The sequence below is a fragment of the Emydura macquarii genome, unplaced genomic scaffold (assembly GCF_026122565.2).
Source record: "Emydura macquarii macquarii isolate MOO-44397 ecotype Brisbane River unplaced genomic scaffold, CSIRO-AGI_Emac_v2 contig_3603, whole genome shotgun sequence".
In the NCBI taxonomy this organism is placed as follows: Eukaryota; Metazoa; Chordata; order Testudines; family Chelidae; genus Emydura; species Emydura macquarii.
The window spans coordinates 8,255,144-8,270,680 of record NW_027133740.1 but is presented as its reverse complement, the minus strand read 5'-3'; the positions used below and the strand labels follow the sequence as shown (position 1 = coordinate 8,270,680).

Below are 15,537 nucleotides of genomic sequence, written 5' to 3'. Positions count from 1 at the left end.
AGATTTTGATTTAACTTAAACGGGTATAATTCTAGGGCACCTTCACTGAATTCGTTGGAGATGTACTAGATTTACCCCTGTCTCTGTGTTTCTTCACTTTATTACCAATGTAAATTTCCTGGCGTTTAGCTTCACTTAAAAAAATATCAAGGGACCATTGGAACATACAGGAAAATTAGCATTGGTTTAAGCTGAATTTTTAAGTCTCAAAGATTTTTTTTTTTAACTTTGAAAGGAAATACTAGCACTAGAATTCTGGCACCTTTGTTATGGCCGCTAGCTGTGCAAAGATTCAGAAAGGCATAATCCCACTTCAGATCTTTCTTAATATGCCCTACAGCACCTACAAGCATTGCACGACAGCCTTCCAGGCCTATCTGCTTAACATAAAGCCTATATGTGGAACCTGATCTCTTCTAAAAGATTGAATATTTTATTATCTTCTTGGGCCTTTCTGACTTCATTCTTTACATTGGAAAAGGGAGGTCTGCTGCATCACCTCATAACATGACTCCCCGAGATCACATGAGAAAGATGTCTATGCTTGGGGAACAAGGGACACTGGATGAAAAGCACTTATACCGATTAGCAAGTGGCATGGCAGCAGGAGGTAAGCTAGAACTAGAATTTTCCAAGACCGTGTTTATAGTATTCACAACATGTATACAATATGTGAGAAATAATGACTGACAGGTCTAATGTCCTGGAAAGATCCCCCTCCATATTCCTGACCAGGACCTGGGGAAAAACTGAATTAATGGCTTCCAAAAAGTTCACTCCAGGTTTTATATGGAGCCCATTTTATGTTGGAGTGGGTCTTTGGGACTTAAAGTTTGATACTGAGAGGTGCTCCAGCACCAGGGAGGGCATCGCACCTGCAACTCCCATAGACCTAGTCCATCCCATTAGGGCCCGATCTTGCAAGATGCTTGGTACTGAATAGAGCCCTGATCTTGCACCATTCACTGGCAGCTTTGTCACCGACAAAGCTGAGTTTAGGGTTGTGTCTTACAGAAGGCACTTATTACATTGCAGGATCAAGCCCTTAGTCAACTATGAGCAACAGATAGTTATGTTCCTCAATGCAAAGTCTTTTCTTTGATTCAAGAAACTCCCAGAACTCTGGGACACAATAACAGGGCATGCACAAGCTGTGAGATACAGACTTAGAAGTACAAGATGTGCATCTGTCTAACAACTTGTGGTCATACAGGGTTTTTTAAAAAATAATAAATATACTATTAAACAATGTTATTTTAAATAACACTAAAATATTTTTGTTGGTTAATTTGGGGGCAAGGGGTAATAATTTGCCAGGAGGCTTAATCATATAATTTGAGGGACAAATTTTCAAGGAATTGGATTGGACCCACAATGTCTCCTGTTGGAGAACATTGTACTACACTGTGAGAATGGTGCCCATTTTCAAAAGTTCTGTGGAAAAACTGACTGCTTGCTGGTGAGCCCTATAAAGCGCCGAGTCCAAGTTCTGGACATATACAAATGAGGGATTTCTGAAAGGAGGCACTGTGACTGTACCCTTGCAGCCCCATCCTGGCTGGACTAAGAGCAGCAGAAGGGTCACTCAGTTGGCCACGTTCTCTTCCTCTATCCTCCTCCGTTTCCAGCAGGCTGGTGTGGAGCTTGGATCTTCTATCTGTTGGAATATGCCCCCCAAAATACTTTGTACATAGCGTATTTGAACCAAATAAAACTTGAATGGTCCCACTTTATATTGGGGATTCTGTTTATAAAGGGTTAACAAAGGGTTATTAGATGTTATAAGCATGTCATAGACAGGAGCAGCGTATGTTATAGAGGGTTATAAGCACATCAGTAGAAAGTGGTGTGGAAGGTATAAGTCATGGTTATAAGCAGCCTATTGACCTGTTGACCTATAACAATTGATAACCATTTATTAAAACATCTATTAATCATTTACTAAACTTTTGTAAACTATTACCCCAATGTAAAGTGGGATCACTTTAATGGCAAACTTCAAATGCTAGCCTCAAACATAGCAAGTCTTCCAAAAGAAATTAATACAGAAAGGACCATTTCCCAGACCCTGCATATCTGCAAGGGAAAGCAGAGGAAAGAACATCAGTGGAGTTTAACATGAGAGAAATAGAGCTGCTGCAGATGCATGTCCTGGCAGCAAACAGAATGAAAGACAAGTTCTAATAAAATCACCCTCCCCTCCCTCCCCCCATCATCTGAATTTGACTCTGGTTGAAGATACTGATACTTCAGATGCAAAGTCTGAGGCTGAAGCCAGAATCAAGAAGCTAGCATCACCTCCCACAAGTTTTAAGGATGTGAAGGGTCCTTGGGCCCATGGAACTTTTAATTAATTTGATATTTAACAATAATTAAAAACAATGAAAACAAACAGGAAAAACATATTTCTCTTTTACCTGATGTCAGGGGGAGTCAAGGGTGCAGTGAAAATCAGGTCACTTGTGACCTAGTCCAAAACCCATTGAAATCAACGTGAGTCTTTCCAATGACTTCAATGTTCTTTGGATCAGACTCCTATGAGGTGCTTATGTATGGAATTCTGTATTTAACTTTAGCTTGCCAAATCTCAAATAGTTCCTGGCTCATAGCCACATGCTTATTCCATTAGATTGCACTGTTTCATATCAGGACATGTTGGCATTTTTCATAGATCTGCCCTATAATTAAATACAAATTTCCACAAACAAAGGAGTTCACTACTCCTTCACCTTTAATAGTGGTGAGGCATGCATCAATATGGACTGCATAAATTGTCATTGTGTTTACGTGAGGCTCTGCAAGTCTTGTTTATTTTTGGTGGAGTTAGAGATTGTGTAATATGCTATATTAATCAATGAGCTGCTCAGTGTAGCTAAAGGGAGATATAAGGCTACATTTTTTAAAGTGGTAGGCAAGTTTTTGTGTCTCGTTTTCCTTTTTAATAGGTGGGATATAAAGAAAGATTATATGCTAATTATTGTATTTCTGGTAAGGTTCATACTGGATATATACTGCACTTACAATATAATTTTATATGCTTTGTATTAGAACTGCGACAGCGACAAGAATTGCTAATGAGAAACCAGATGATGGCAGTAAACCCGCAGCTAATGGGAGCAAGCCAGCAGAGAATGCAGGCAATTCCTTCACAGTTTGAACCTCGATTTGTAGACAGGTATTTCTCACCACTTCTCCACCGCATTTAAAGAACAGCAGATCACCTTATATTCTTGAATATGTAGAGAGTAAAGATTTGAGATTATTTTTAACACTTTGGTCTCTAGTCTCTAAAATAGCCTTCATAACTAAGGGCTGGATGAAGCTGCGTCTGCTTAGCTCTACCCTAGATAAAAATTTAATATCCTTGTCTTCGGATACAGAATATTTAGCTCCTGCTATGGTACTATCCACCTATGCACACAGCTCTAAGTTCCACATGGATAATTGCTGAGGCAACTAACACCAGTCACTTTGCTCTGGAGAATATTTACTAAGTCCCCTTCAAGTCCTAAAGTGAACATAGAACATTTTCTGACATAACCGGGTGGCTTATTCCATCTGTACCTAGAAAGACCAATATCTGAAAGACATGCATCTGCCAAGGACAGGAAGGCTGGTTGAGTTACTTCCCTAGGACATAATGCCCTTCTGGCCATTATTGGTATAGACCAATGTGCCAGGAGAGATGTCAGAAAGGCCAATGGGCCTCAACACATTACACAAACAATACAAACCAACAGAGTAGTAATTTCTTTGATAAAGGTCTGCAGCCACTACTTCCCTAGGCTGTGATCTAAGGAGACTTGTGGTATGTCTACATTGCGATAAAAAACCCACAGCACTAAGTCTCAGAGCCTGGGTCAGCTGATTTGGGCTCCCAGGGCTCCAGCTGCAGGGCTCTAAAATTGCAGTATAGACGTTCTGGCTCAGGCTGGAGCCTGGACTCACTTGAGGCCGAATGTTTACACTGAAATTTTATGGCCCCGCAGCCCAGACCTGTGGGCATAGGTGCTGGAACTAGAGGTGCTGAGGATACTGCTGCACCCTCCCTGAAGTGATCTCCATCATATACAGTGTTAACACTTTGGTCCAATGGCTCTCAGCACCCGCACTATACAAATTGTTCCATACCCAAGTCAGCTGACCTGGGCCAGCTGCAGCCATGCCACAGGTCTTTTATTGCAGTGTAGACATACCTTTTTGAGAGTTAGAAATGAAAAGAGTTGTGACTAGTCAGTACTTGCATGGGAGACCTTGAAGAAACAGAGTGCTGCTATAAGTGGCACGAATGATTTAGTAGATCTTTCCTCTGAGTCACTTAAGCATCTGTGTCCCAGGACCATATTGAGATTGGAGATGCTGTTTTTCAGCTGATAGGTACAATTGAGCCTGACCACTTGGACTTGTAAAGGACCACAAAGCCTTTTTTTTGTGCAAATTTTGCAAATAGCATCCCAGTTCTGCCACAGTCAAATGTGCCAGTCCTGTTAAAGTCAAAGGGAGTTGTACCAATGTGAGGGTAGAATAGGACACGTTAAGCTAGAGCACATACTTTGCTTGTCTAACTGTAATTTTCTCCTTCTCCCTAGAGATTTGTTGCCTTCCACTGAAATGATAGCACCAGCTGACCCACGACAGATCCATGTAGCTTCCCACCTTGGACCTTCAGTCCCACAGCATGCAAACATGCCAAACCTATTGTCAAATCGGGTTTATCCTGGTCCAGGTAACAGCCAGATGAATGATCTTGTGAAGTAATGGGGTACTACTGAAAAAGTTAACAGCTACTCCTAGCTTTTCATAAGGTTTATCACTAATGGCAATAAATATGTTTTATTATACTTATTTTTTTAAATTAGCCTTGAGAAAGGGCCTGCCTAGCAGAAATCCCAATCTGCACCAATATGAGACTTTAGACATACAGGTTAGAATTTATTAGGTGCACTGGGCTTCCAAGAGCCATCTCCATCCTATGTACTTATTTTGTGTGTTCCCTCCCCTTGTTTTTGCATTTTCCAAATAGCGTGGTATTTGTGCATCTCTCTCCATGTAAATTGAATGCTCTAGCCAGAAACATTTATCTGACTAGCAATGTTCTTTGTGTTACACACATTTAACTCTCTGTAATAGGATGTTTTTTATCTTAGCTATTTTAAGGGGCTGTTTCACTGATCACTTTCTTTGATCCCGTTGTTGTCAGGGTCCATGCTACCTGAATATAATTTATTCCCACATAGGCTGGCTATATATTTGTTTTAATAAAGTTTAGATTGTGGTGCACAGTCCTAAGGCAAGGGGTGGATACAATAGCAAATTTCATGGCTGCAGAACTGCGCAACACATGTCAGGCTGGGAATAATACGTTAATAATAAGGGGCCGTATCTTGAGATTCTTACTTAGGTCTGAGTGAAAACTGAGCAAGGACCCCCGATTTGGTCTAAAATGATTAAAAGGGCATTAGAAGCCATGAGGATCCAGAAACAGGAACTTTTGGCTTCAGCTTCTCCTCCTTCTGTGGTTCTCTGCCTTTGATTTACCACAGTTGGGTCTGAAACAGTTCTCAGAGAGGAAATGCTATTAAGAATTACATGTAAGTCCACAGCAGCCAGGCTGTAAATAGACTTTTAAGGACTGTTCTTGCATTTCTTTTCCTTTTTTAACTAACACTTATTATTTACTCAGCGGGTCCTGCATGTACTTCAAAAACAGAAGTCATCTCATAAATGTCCGTTCTCTCCCTTGCCTTAGAAGTATCTATAGCAGGTGCTCCTGACTAAGGTCCTGAACTTGCAAACACTTCATACTGAGCTTAGTTATTACTACTGCTAGTCCCATTGAAGAGAGAAATGTTTGCAAGATCTGGCTTGAAGTTATACCAGTGACTTTGAAAAATATTCCATAGGCTACATTTTCAATAGGCTTTTTAACTGTTAACTTTTAGCAATACTTTTAGGTGCATCCACCTACTTAAGGGAATGTGTGAATTATGAGTGCAATTCTAAGCATTTCTAACCATATATGTTTATTTTTTCTAGGATATAGTTTTCTCCAGCCAGAATCCATGGAAGCTGTGGCCAGAAGGCAGGAGTTGGTTCAAAAACAAAATATTGCCAGGTAACTGAATGTAAATTTTGCACTGAGGTGCCGGCCTGTAGTGGGGATGGAGGAGGCAGACTCAGATGGTTAAACTGCAAGCTTTGTAATACATACATTTTGGTGCCCTGTTAAAGGTACTTGCAGTATTTGTTCAAACCATACAGCTCTGCAAAAAGTCCTCAGTGTTTCAAGAAACCAGGAGCACAGATAAACATTCTGCTTGTCTCCCTCAAACTGTTTTTAGCTCTAAATAGCAAATTTAAGAGATAGGCCCAAGCTGGAACACACAGAACTTGGTTAAAAATTGGATATGGATCTAAACTTCACAGTTTGGAACCCTGGATTCAAATACCCTATATCTTGGGAAAGCTCAGAACCAGATCTCAACTTGGCAGCTTGGACCCACCACTCAGAGTATTTTAAATTCTACAGCTGGAGTTCTGAGGAGGATTGGAAATTCCTACACCATGCACAGGATGACCAGATGTCCTAGACAATTTTGGTGTCCTAGATGATTATATGGAAATTTGGTGATTTGTCCCCATTTCAATAAAATCAGCTAGTCATTCACCAATCTGCTGGATTCCTTTTCCCATGCAGCATCCCCCTCATTACCGCACCATTACCTTCAAAGAGGAACTTGAATCCAAACAGTCTTACTGTGTTGGGCTTTTATATGGCACTTTACCACTGAGTGGTAACCTCTGGTGTACACTGGAGCCTTGGGGCAAAAAAGGGATGCAAAACAGAAGGCACTAGGCCAAAAATTATGATGACAGGAAAGTGTTTTGAGTTACACAAAAGATATCATTTCATCAGAAAACTACTGTAAGTGGCAAAGTAGTGTGACTTGCACCAACATGGTACTGACTGAATGCACAAATCCAATGCAATTCTCACTTCAAAGGGTTAAAAGAGGGGAAGACAGCAGGAAAAAATAACTAACAGAAGGGGGGTAGGACAGAGCAGCAACTTAAATCCTCCTATTATTTGCTTTTCCTGCTATACCCTCCTTTCTGTCTTTTCCATGTACACATTTCATTCATTCCATTCATGTCCACTGAATGCCAAAGCTGCTGCAATTTACACTCTTCACCTCTTATATCCATCTTCTGAACATTGTGTAACCTACAATTCCATTTATAATGAGAGTCCTGTAGCACCTTAAAGACTAACAAACTTCTGCAGGCATAAGCTTTTGTGGGCTGCAACCCACTTCGTCAGATGCATGAAGTGGAAATCACAGATAGGAAGTACATATATACACATCCAAGGGAAAGAAACTTTGTATATATATATATATATATATACTGTGATTTCCACTTCATGCATCTGACGAAGTGAGCTGCAGCCCATGAAAGCTTATGCCGAAATTTTTTAGTCTTTAAGGTGCTACAGGTCTCTCATTGTTTTTGCTGTATACAGACTAACACAGCTACCCCCTCTGGAATTCCATTTATATCACCACAGAATTTGCCCCAGATTGCACAAGATCCAGGTTTCAGACCAGTATTCTGTGCAAGCTATTCAAGCTCCATTAGGCACCAGAGTGTAGCAAGGAAAGTTGGGGGTGCCACACACAAATCTAGTACAAAGACAGATAGATCTCCAACAGTTCTTTGAAGGTAGGAGCAAGGAGCAGAGAATTGCTGGAAAGGTGGAGAAAAGACAGAAAGGAAAACCAATTATCTGCAGCGTGGACACTCAATCCCTCCATGCAATAATCATCTAAATCAATCCCCTCCATCCCGAACTTGTCTCCTGACAACTCTCCTGCCCCAATGTAAGAGCTCCAACCAGAACCCTCCAAACTCTCTCTCACCCTTGTCTGCATGACAACACAAGAAAGGTGTCTTAGCTCACTTTAAAATATGTGTTTGGCCCCAATCCTTTTCTCATTTAAGAATTTGGGAGTTCCACTTGCTAACGTTTCAAGGCAAGAATGGTAGGCAGAGCCTTCCCTACTTTGAATCAGATAAAGCGGCTCAATTCTCCCCTGGATTTGAGCTCCATTTGATGCAGGGGAAGGGCTGCCAGGGAGCCAGCCACAGCTTCCTGATTCTGCACTGGCCTGTACCCCTAAAGGATCTAGTGCCAGGAGAGGATTGGCATAGCATAGTGGATGCTGTGGGGGGAGGCTGGCACAGGAGCCTGTTCCATTGGCTTTATATCAATGGATAATTCTCTCCACCAAGGTAATTCTGAGATTGTCATTTACTGCCAGAATCCAGCTCTTTGCACCATCTGAGCATTAGACAGAGGCCATGGTACAATGGAGAATTGACCCACGATCTTTACTTACTGATGTAAACTGGCTCCGGTAGTGTAGTAAGGGCCCCAAGTATAATGTGATTATATTGCTGCATCAGTTGGCACATAAGTGCCCTTTTTCAAGGTGTTGTATAATTTTCTGCTTGGAAATCTAAATGTTTTTGTTTTTAAGTCTCTAGTCCTTATGGTTATGAAGATACACTCACTTTACATTTTGAAGGTTAACTGATGCAGTGATGACTGTGTTGTCAACTTACTAATCATGCTTTCGTCAGAAAATATTTCGTCCCCTATTGTCACAAGCATAATATTTTTCTGGGTTTTTTTTTAGTTTTCTTTTGTGCATTTGACAGCACTTTTTGTATAGTCACTTTCACTGTTTCCTCTGTTGTTCATATGGATCTTTCACACACAGCAACATGGAAGAGAAACATTTTTCTATTTGTGTATTAAATCATTCTAGTTTTAATCTGTCATTGAAAAAGAAATGACTAGAGAATTGATCAGTTCTCACTGCTAATGCTGTTTATCTCTTAGGATGGAAATGGAAATGAGTGCTATTTTTCAACAAAAAGAAATTGAGAAAGCTCATCGTAAAGGGCTACTGGGTTTGGAAGCACCTTTTCTCTACCATGGAATCCCAGCTAGCCCCGTTGCCTTCTGTGGCAGGCACAGACTGCCTGAAGGTCACCTTCCTAGTGACCTATATGTTCATCGAACCACCCTTGATGACCTTCATGGCAATACCATGCTCATGGCAACCAGCCCATATCCTCCTATTAGCAGTCTGCAAAGGGAAAGAGGCCGACGGCCAGGGAGAAGAGCTGGGAATCACAAAACTGATTGCAATGCCAATAGCACCAAGAGTCAAGCTGAAGACAAAAATGCAGACTCCGCTTCCACCGCTCCCGATGATGAGAAAGAGGACAAGAAAGAAACAGAGGTTGAGATGCTGAACAAACGTGAGCAAAGCAAAAGCCACGTTGAGCCATCTGCTACAGCTGCAAAAAGCTGTAAAGAGTATGAACACAGCCTCAGAAAAAGTTGTGCTACTCATGAAATTCCCCCTGAAACAAATGGCTGCAGCAGTTCAAATGAGAAGGATCCCAGTAACTCTTGCACAGCCTTTGATGACAAGTACACGTATTCTTCTGCGATCCCATTCTCAGCACTGCCATACAGCTTCCCAGTGCCCAGCAATCCATTACTGCTTCCAGGTTTGTCAAGTCTCCATGAATAAAATTTGTTGGCCTTTTTTTTTTTTAATTAGCTTTTTCATCATCCTCTCCTTATTTAACTCTCACTTACATTGACAGTAGAGTCAGGGTTTCAAAAAGTGGACTTCGTTAATCAGGGGCATGTGCTGAAGCTAACAGTAAAAATGACCTAATAAGTACACATCAGTGATGGAAAACAGTTTTTTTCTCCCATTTATAGAGATCTTCACATGTTATTTGCTGGCATATAAAGATTTCATTCTGTAAGGCAATGATGTTCAATCTTGGAGAACCACTTGGAAGCAGATGGAGTTAGAGAGGAGCAAAGTCACAAAGCAACCTCCTGATGCAAACATCACAATAGTGTGTCATGCCATTATGTTGTTGCAACATGATCTCATCACATGCTAATAGGATGCTAATACACATATCATGGCAGGATTATTTTGTGTTCTCTGCAACCCCATTTGATGCATTCCGTCCTCCCACCTGCCCCAGGCTGCTTGGTGGGATCCTGGCAGCAACTGCCCATTTGATCAACAGTCCTGTATGTGTGTCAGGCAGCACAGGGAATCATCCCATCAGCTGCCCTCTGCTTGAGACCAAATTCATGCCTCAGGTTTGCTATGTACATACTACAGCTTACACTGGTGTAAGTTATGTCACTGAGGAGTGTGAATGAACCACCCCCCTGAATGACATAAGTTACACCAACCTAAGTGCTGGCATGGACAGCGCTATGTTGGCAGGAAAGCTTCATGGGATCACTGTTCTAAAGTTTTGCAGCCATTGCTAAATGCTCTAACAGCAATGGGTCCAATCCTGATAAAACTTCCATTTACTTAAATGGCAGCAGGTTCAGGTCTTTATCCTAAAACATCCACAAAAGCCAGTTTGTATTGTTGCAAAATGAATTCATTAGCTTGCAGACACGCCTTACATATTTGTTTCCTGTTTGCAAAATGAATGTAGGTTAATGCAATGCCAAACTAAAAGAAATTACTGAAGTTTCTGAACAAGCCCATCTCTTCTGTCCATACTCTTTCTGCAGCAGACACTTGTTGTGATGGGCTGAGGTTGGGTGCATGTATAATCTGTGTATAACATACAATCTTAGCTTTGTTATATTTTTTATGAAGTGCTGTTTTGTCATTTTACAGAAGACGTCCCTAGTACAGTTCTTCACTTAGAAACTGATGTGCCTTCAAACAGTATAGAAGATATTGCCTTTTAGTATTTACCTGGAGACTGACACACATAATGCAGTTCATGCTTCCATCAGTACTGTGATATGAATGAGTGTGACACAGAGCACTCTTATCGGCTTACCTGTTTATTCACTTGAAATATTAGTCAGTCAAGTTAAAATAGTGGTAAAGTATAACAAACTGAAATAATCAGATAATGTTAGAAAAAATACTGCAGCATGGTCGGCCTGTACAGCACTATGAGTAGAGAAAAAAAAAGTCACCAAATAAAAGGAAAAAACAAACCCTTCAGAATTAGAAAGTGATGAGTGACTATTTAGTATGTTGCTTAGGACTATGCTATACATATGTGACCACACAGTATTGTTAGTGTATGAAGTAGGCCTGTAGATATGTATGAACTCTTACTTTTAATAAGGTTTTCCTATTGTTTTGCCTGTCAAGGTCAGACAAATACAACATTTTTGTTTCCTTCTCAAAGGACCGCATGGCCTGATTTTGAGTGGAGAAGATATTTCTTCCATTGAAGACATTCGCAAATGGACTGTTGATGATGTATACAATTTTATTGTTAGCCTTCCAGGTTGTTCAGACTATGCACAGGTGATCATAAGTATTAATCATACTTACCTTTTTAGATGTTTAAAGATACATGCCCTGGGTTTAAAGTTCAGCTAACATCATTTTATCTACAGAAGTTACATTATTATTGCTTTTTATTATTTGCATTAGAATAGTATTTTGCGGCTCCACTGTGCTAGACAATCTACACCATGCAGTACAAGATCCTAAAGTGAAAATTCGTTTGTGGTTGTATGCTGCAATACAGAGTGTTCTATCATGGCGTAACATGAGAATGTTAATAGCAAAGCAACTGTACAGGAAAGTGTTTTAATCTCCCACACTATGCTAGTAGAGCACTTGCACAACTTTCAAACAGGCAGAAGCAATTGTATGTTCTTGTGATGTTAAGCAATGTTTTAAGCAATAGTGGAATTACTGCATTTCGTTTTATGAAAAATCAAAAGCAGTGCCAACAGGAGGCTGAAAATCTGCATATTCATGATTAAAGAATGAATGACTAAGATGTGAGCCTCCCTTTAATTGATCACTTTTGTTAAAATAATAAAACTAAATGTTGCAACATTACACAGCTGGAACTCATTGAGAGCAAGTGGATGTGCTACAGGCACAGATGATGACAGCCATATCCATCTGCTATCAGATTAATATAAAGATGAATTACTTCCATGTTACTGATTCCTGCCTTTATTGCCTGGGTATCAGGATTAAAATAGAAGATATAAATGGGTCTGTTTTAACAAGCCATTATGTGCATTTTATTGTTTGATAAGATATTTAAAGATCAAGCTATTGATGGAGAAATCCTGCCACTACTCACAGAAGAACATCTTTTGGACACAATGGGATTAAAACTTGGACCAGCACTAAAAATTCGTTCTCAGGTACTGAAATGCCAAATAACAGGGGAATGAAAGATTTGTGTTGCATGGGAAAGTTTTGTGATAAAATTTTGATAACTTTCTTTGAAGTTATATAACACTCTTTCGCCCATATAATATCTGAAATAGTATTGTGACAAGCTGCACTATCTAGTCCTGGTGGACAGCACATTAACTCCAATTCATCTTCCCTTTGCTTTTCATGAGTGCCCAGGGAAAGAACTATGAACAGCTGCTTGAGAGACAGTGATGGGAGAGAATTCCTTTGGGAAATCTAGGATCCACAGCCAAGGAAATAAGCTTGGGGAGAAATTGGAAATGAGAAAGATTTGCCTACTCAATTAGTCCATCTCCCCTATTTCCCTCTCTCCTCTGACCATTGGAGGATTGTTCTCTGCTGTATATTCTCCAATGCTTTGGCCTGTCTTTTAAAATAACTCAAGGGATGAAGCTTCCATCACTTTCCTTGGGACACTGTCTATTCCACAATTTTACAGATCTCACTGAAAAGGGTTTCCTGCCCATCAGTTACAAATTTCCTGTTCTTAATTTCATCCACTGACTTTAAATCTATTCTCATTTCTGTTTGTCTCCTCGGTCTTTCTCCTAACCCATGTTCCTTTTCCTCCTCTAAACCCTTGCATATCTCTCATTCTCCTCTTATTAAACCTCTATCCTCTCTTCTCTCTGTCCCACAATCATTTATCTTATGTACCATCAATAGCCTGCATTATGCATGCTAAAGATCACCACCTACTGGGAAGGAAGAAGTTTGCTGTCTAGATTCAACAGGGTGTTTGCTCCCCTTCCCCTACAGATTGTCCTGACCACAGCCAAACCAATTCAGCAGAAGCTGGGTATAGCAGATATGGGGAGGCAGGGGCTGTGGAGGACATTTCTGAACTTTTTCTACCATCCTAATTAGATCTGGCTCTAGGAGAGGGCCAGAGGCCACACAGCCTGAAGGTTCTGAGGCCATGTCCCCATCAGGTGGATAACCTAGCCCTAGATTCAAATTTAAGGTTAAGTTGGGCAATTATTTAAACTGATGTTATTTGAACTAATTACTCTAATTGCTTATGTCTTTAAAGGTATCTCGGCGTCTGGGAAATGTGTTTTGCATGATGAATCTTCCTTTGTCTATGCCCCTTCCTTCTGCTACAGCCAAACCATCAGATCAGCCCTCCGACATGGCCTCTCCCACGCACTGCAATAGCAGTGGGGATACATTGGGCAGTCCCTGCTCCCAGGACCCAGAAACTTCAAAAACAGTGGAGCAGACTGTTTCGGAAAACAAGGAAAATCCATGCGACACAGCTGGAGCCCAGGCTGACTTCCAGATTATCAGTTTTCAGAAGAGCTGAGCTTGGTCCAACATGTACAATGTTTTTAGTAATACAGTAGAACTCCTATGTTACAAATAGTTTCAGAGAACATCTGAAAACTTTGTAAAATCAGGGATGGTGACATAACCTACAAATGAAGCAGGATTTAGTAAGGTATTTTAAAAGCATTTTTTAAAAAGTGCAAAAACACATCAGTGCAATTAATTTCAAGTGCAATTCATATAAGTGAATATTAATGCAATTAAAACCTAAATTTAAATCAAAACTGTTAGGGATTCAAATAATACTGTCTTAGGGCTTGATCCTGCAGGCTGCTGAGGAACAAGGTGGGAGAGGGAAAGGGATTGCATTGAGCAATTGGCTTTTGCTCAGCATCTGTTAGCAACTTCCGCTGACAGCCCAATCCTGCTTCTACTGAAGTCAATGGCAAAATTCACATGGAATTCAATGGAAGCATGTGGAAACAATTTAAAACTATAGAGAAATTTGCTCAGTGCTCTCTCTGCAATTTGAATAAATCTCAATGCCACCCTGAACTGAGCACTTGTGAGTAGTGGAGAAGTGGAGGCAGGGGGTGGACAGGGCAAACTGGTTAAATCCTGGACATTAAAATGATGCATGCAACTGCCATATTCATTATTCCAAGATACAGCTGCCGTTGAGGCTGTCATGAAGACCAGCCAAGAAAGAAATGTTTCCCAGGTTCTTGCAGCTGGTTGGCTCAATGCCTCACAATCAATGCTGAGCTCAGAATTCCTGCTGGCCCATCAACATGCAGCAGCACCCACTCCCATGTCTTAATTTACCTTATTAGACCATGTATTAAAAAGCACCATGTTCAGCAGCATACCCTGTTGAGTGTAACTCATTTCAAGGGATGTCACTTATTTTAATGCCAAAGTTATCTATATTCTGCACTAATTTGGTGTCCCCTCACTTTTTCTGTTGAAAATTATTTACAATAGAGCAAACAAGGATCGTGAAGCTGAGGTTTTAGAAAGGGATAAATCTCACAGCATTTTATGTTTTCCGCATTAACTATTTTATGTGTTCCTCACTGTGGGTTTTTAATCGCACAGTGTCCCACAGTCAGGCCTTGGCAGGCTGAGAGGTACAGTCAGTAGCCTTAATATTGGCTCTGCAATGCTGTCTCCCAGTCTCATCCGCATCCCTGCAGGACTGAGCCCTTATGCCAGGAGACACACAAATATTTTGGATAAAATGGAGTTTTGTAATTGGGGATTGATAAACTGGCGTTCTACTGTATGTCATTAACAGAGAGTCTCTTTCCCCTAGTCTAGTTTATGCGGCCTTGAGTAATTAAACAAAAAGAAAACTGATGCTTAGGATAATAAGTGTCTAAGTATATTTTTAATTCACCATGATTGTGGGGGAAAAGTAATTTAACATTTTAAATTCTGGGTACCTGTTCTTTGTTTTATCTTTAAGTAAACTATGTTATGTCTCTGGTCTTGTAGGTTATACCTTTGTGCGTTAGATAATCTGTGATAAGATGCTAACAGCAGTAACTAAATGAAGAGGCTTATCTTACTGTATTGTACAGTTCACATTGTGCAGCCTTTAGGAGTATTCTCTTTCTGAAACAGCAAAGTTTTGCTCTAAAAAGAGTAGGGGGGCCTGATTCTGCTTTCAATGGGAGTTCTGTCATTGACTTCAATTGGAGCAGGATTGGACTCTATTACTGATATATATGTGTATTTCTCTACATACTATAGTGAAGGTTTCCAGTTTTAGGGCTAAATCAGTAAAACCCAATAAATCCTACTGATGTATATGTCTGATATATTTATATATATATATAAATATCCCAAATTTGCCATTTTTGCAGTATTTAAAATTATTTATATTGCTGAAGGACCCTAAAGTCTTCTCATACTCATTAAGGCCCTCATCCAAATCCTGTTGAAGTCAATG

At 40.3% G+C, this 15,537-nt stretch overlaps 1 protein-coding gene and 1 long non-coding RNA gene across 2 annotated transcripts in view; one reads left to right on the top strand and one right to left on the bottom strand.

Moving 5' to 3' along the window:
• LOC137145589 (uncharacterized) overlaps positions 1–15,537 on the bottom strand; it is a 33,477-nt gene that overhangs the window by 5,702 nt on the left and 12,238 nt on the right. The gene's annotated exons all lie outside the window — the stretch shown is intronic.
• SAMD7 (sterile alpha motif domain containing 7) lies at positions 508–13,620 on the top strand. Its single transcript, XM_067536673.1, has 8 exons — positions 508–610; positions 3,049–3,175; positions 4,590–4,726; positions 6,037–6,115; positions 8,906–9,585; positions 11,275–11,396; positions 12,149–12,259; positions 13,348–13,620. Exons 1-8 carry the CDS (start codon positions 508–510, stop codon positions 13,618–13,620), a joined length of 1,632 nt encoding a protein of 543 aa, XP_067392774.1.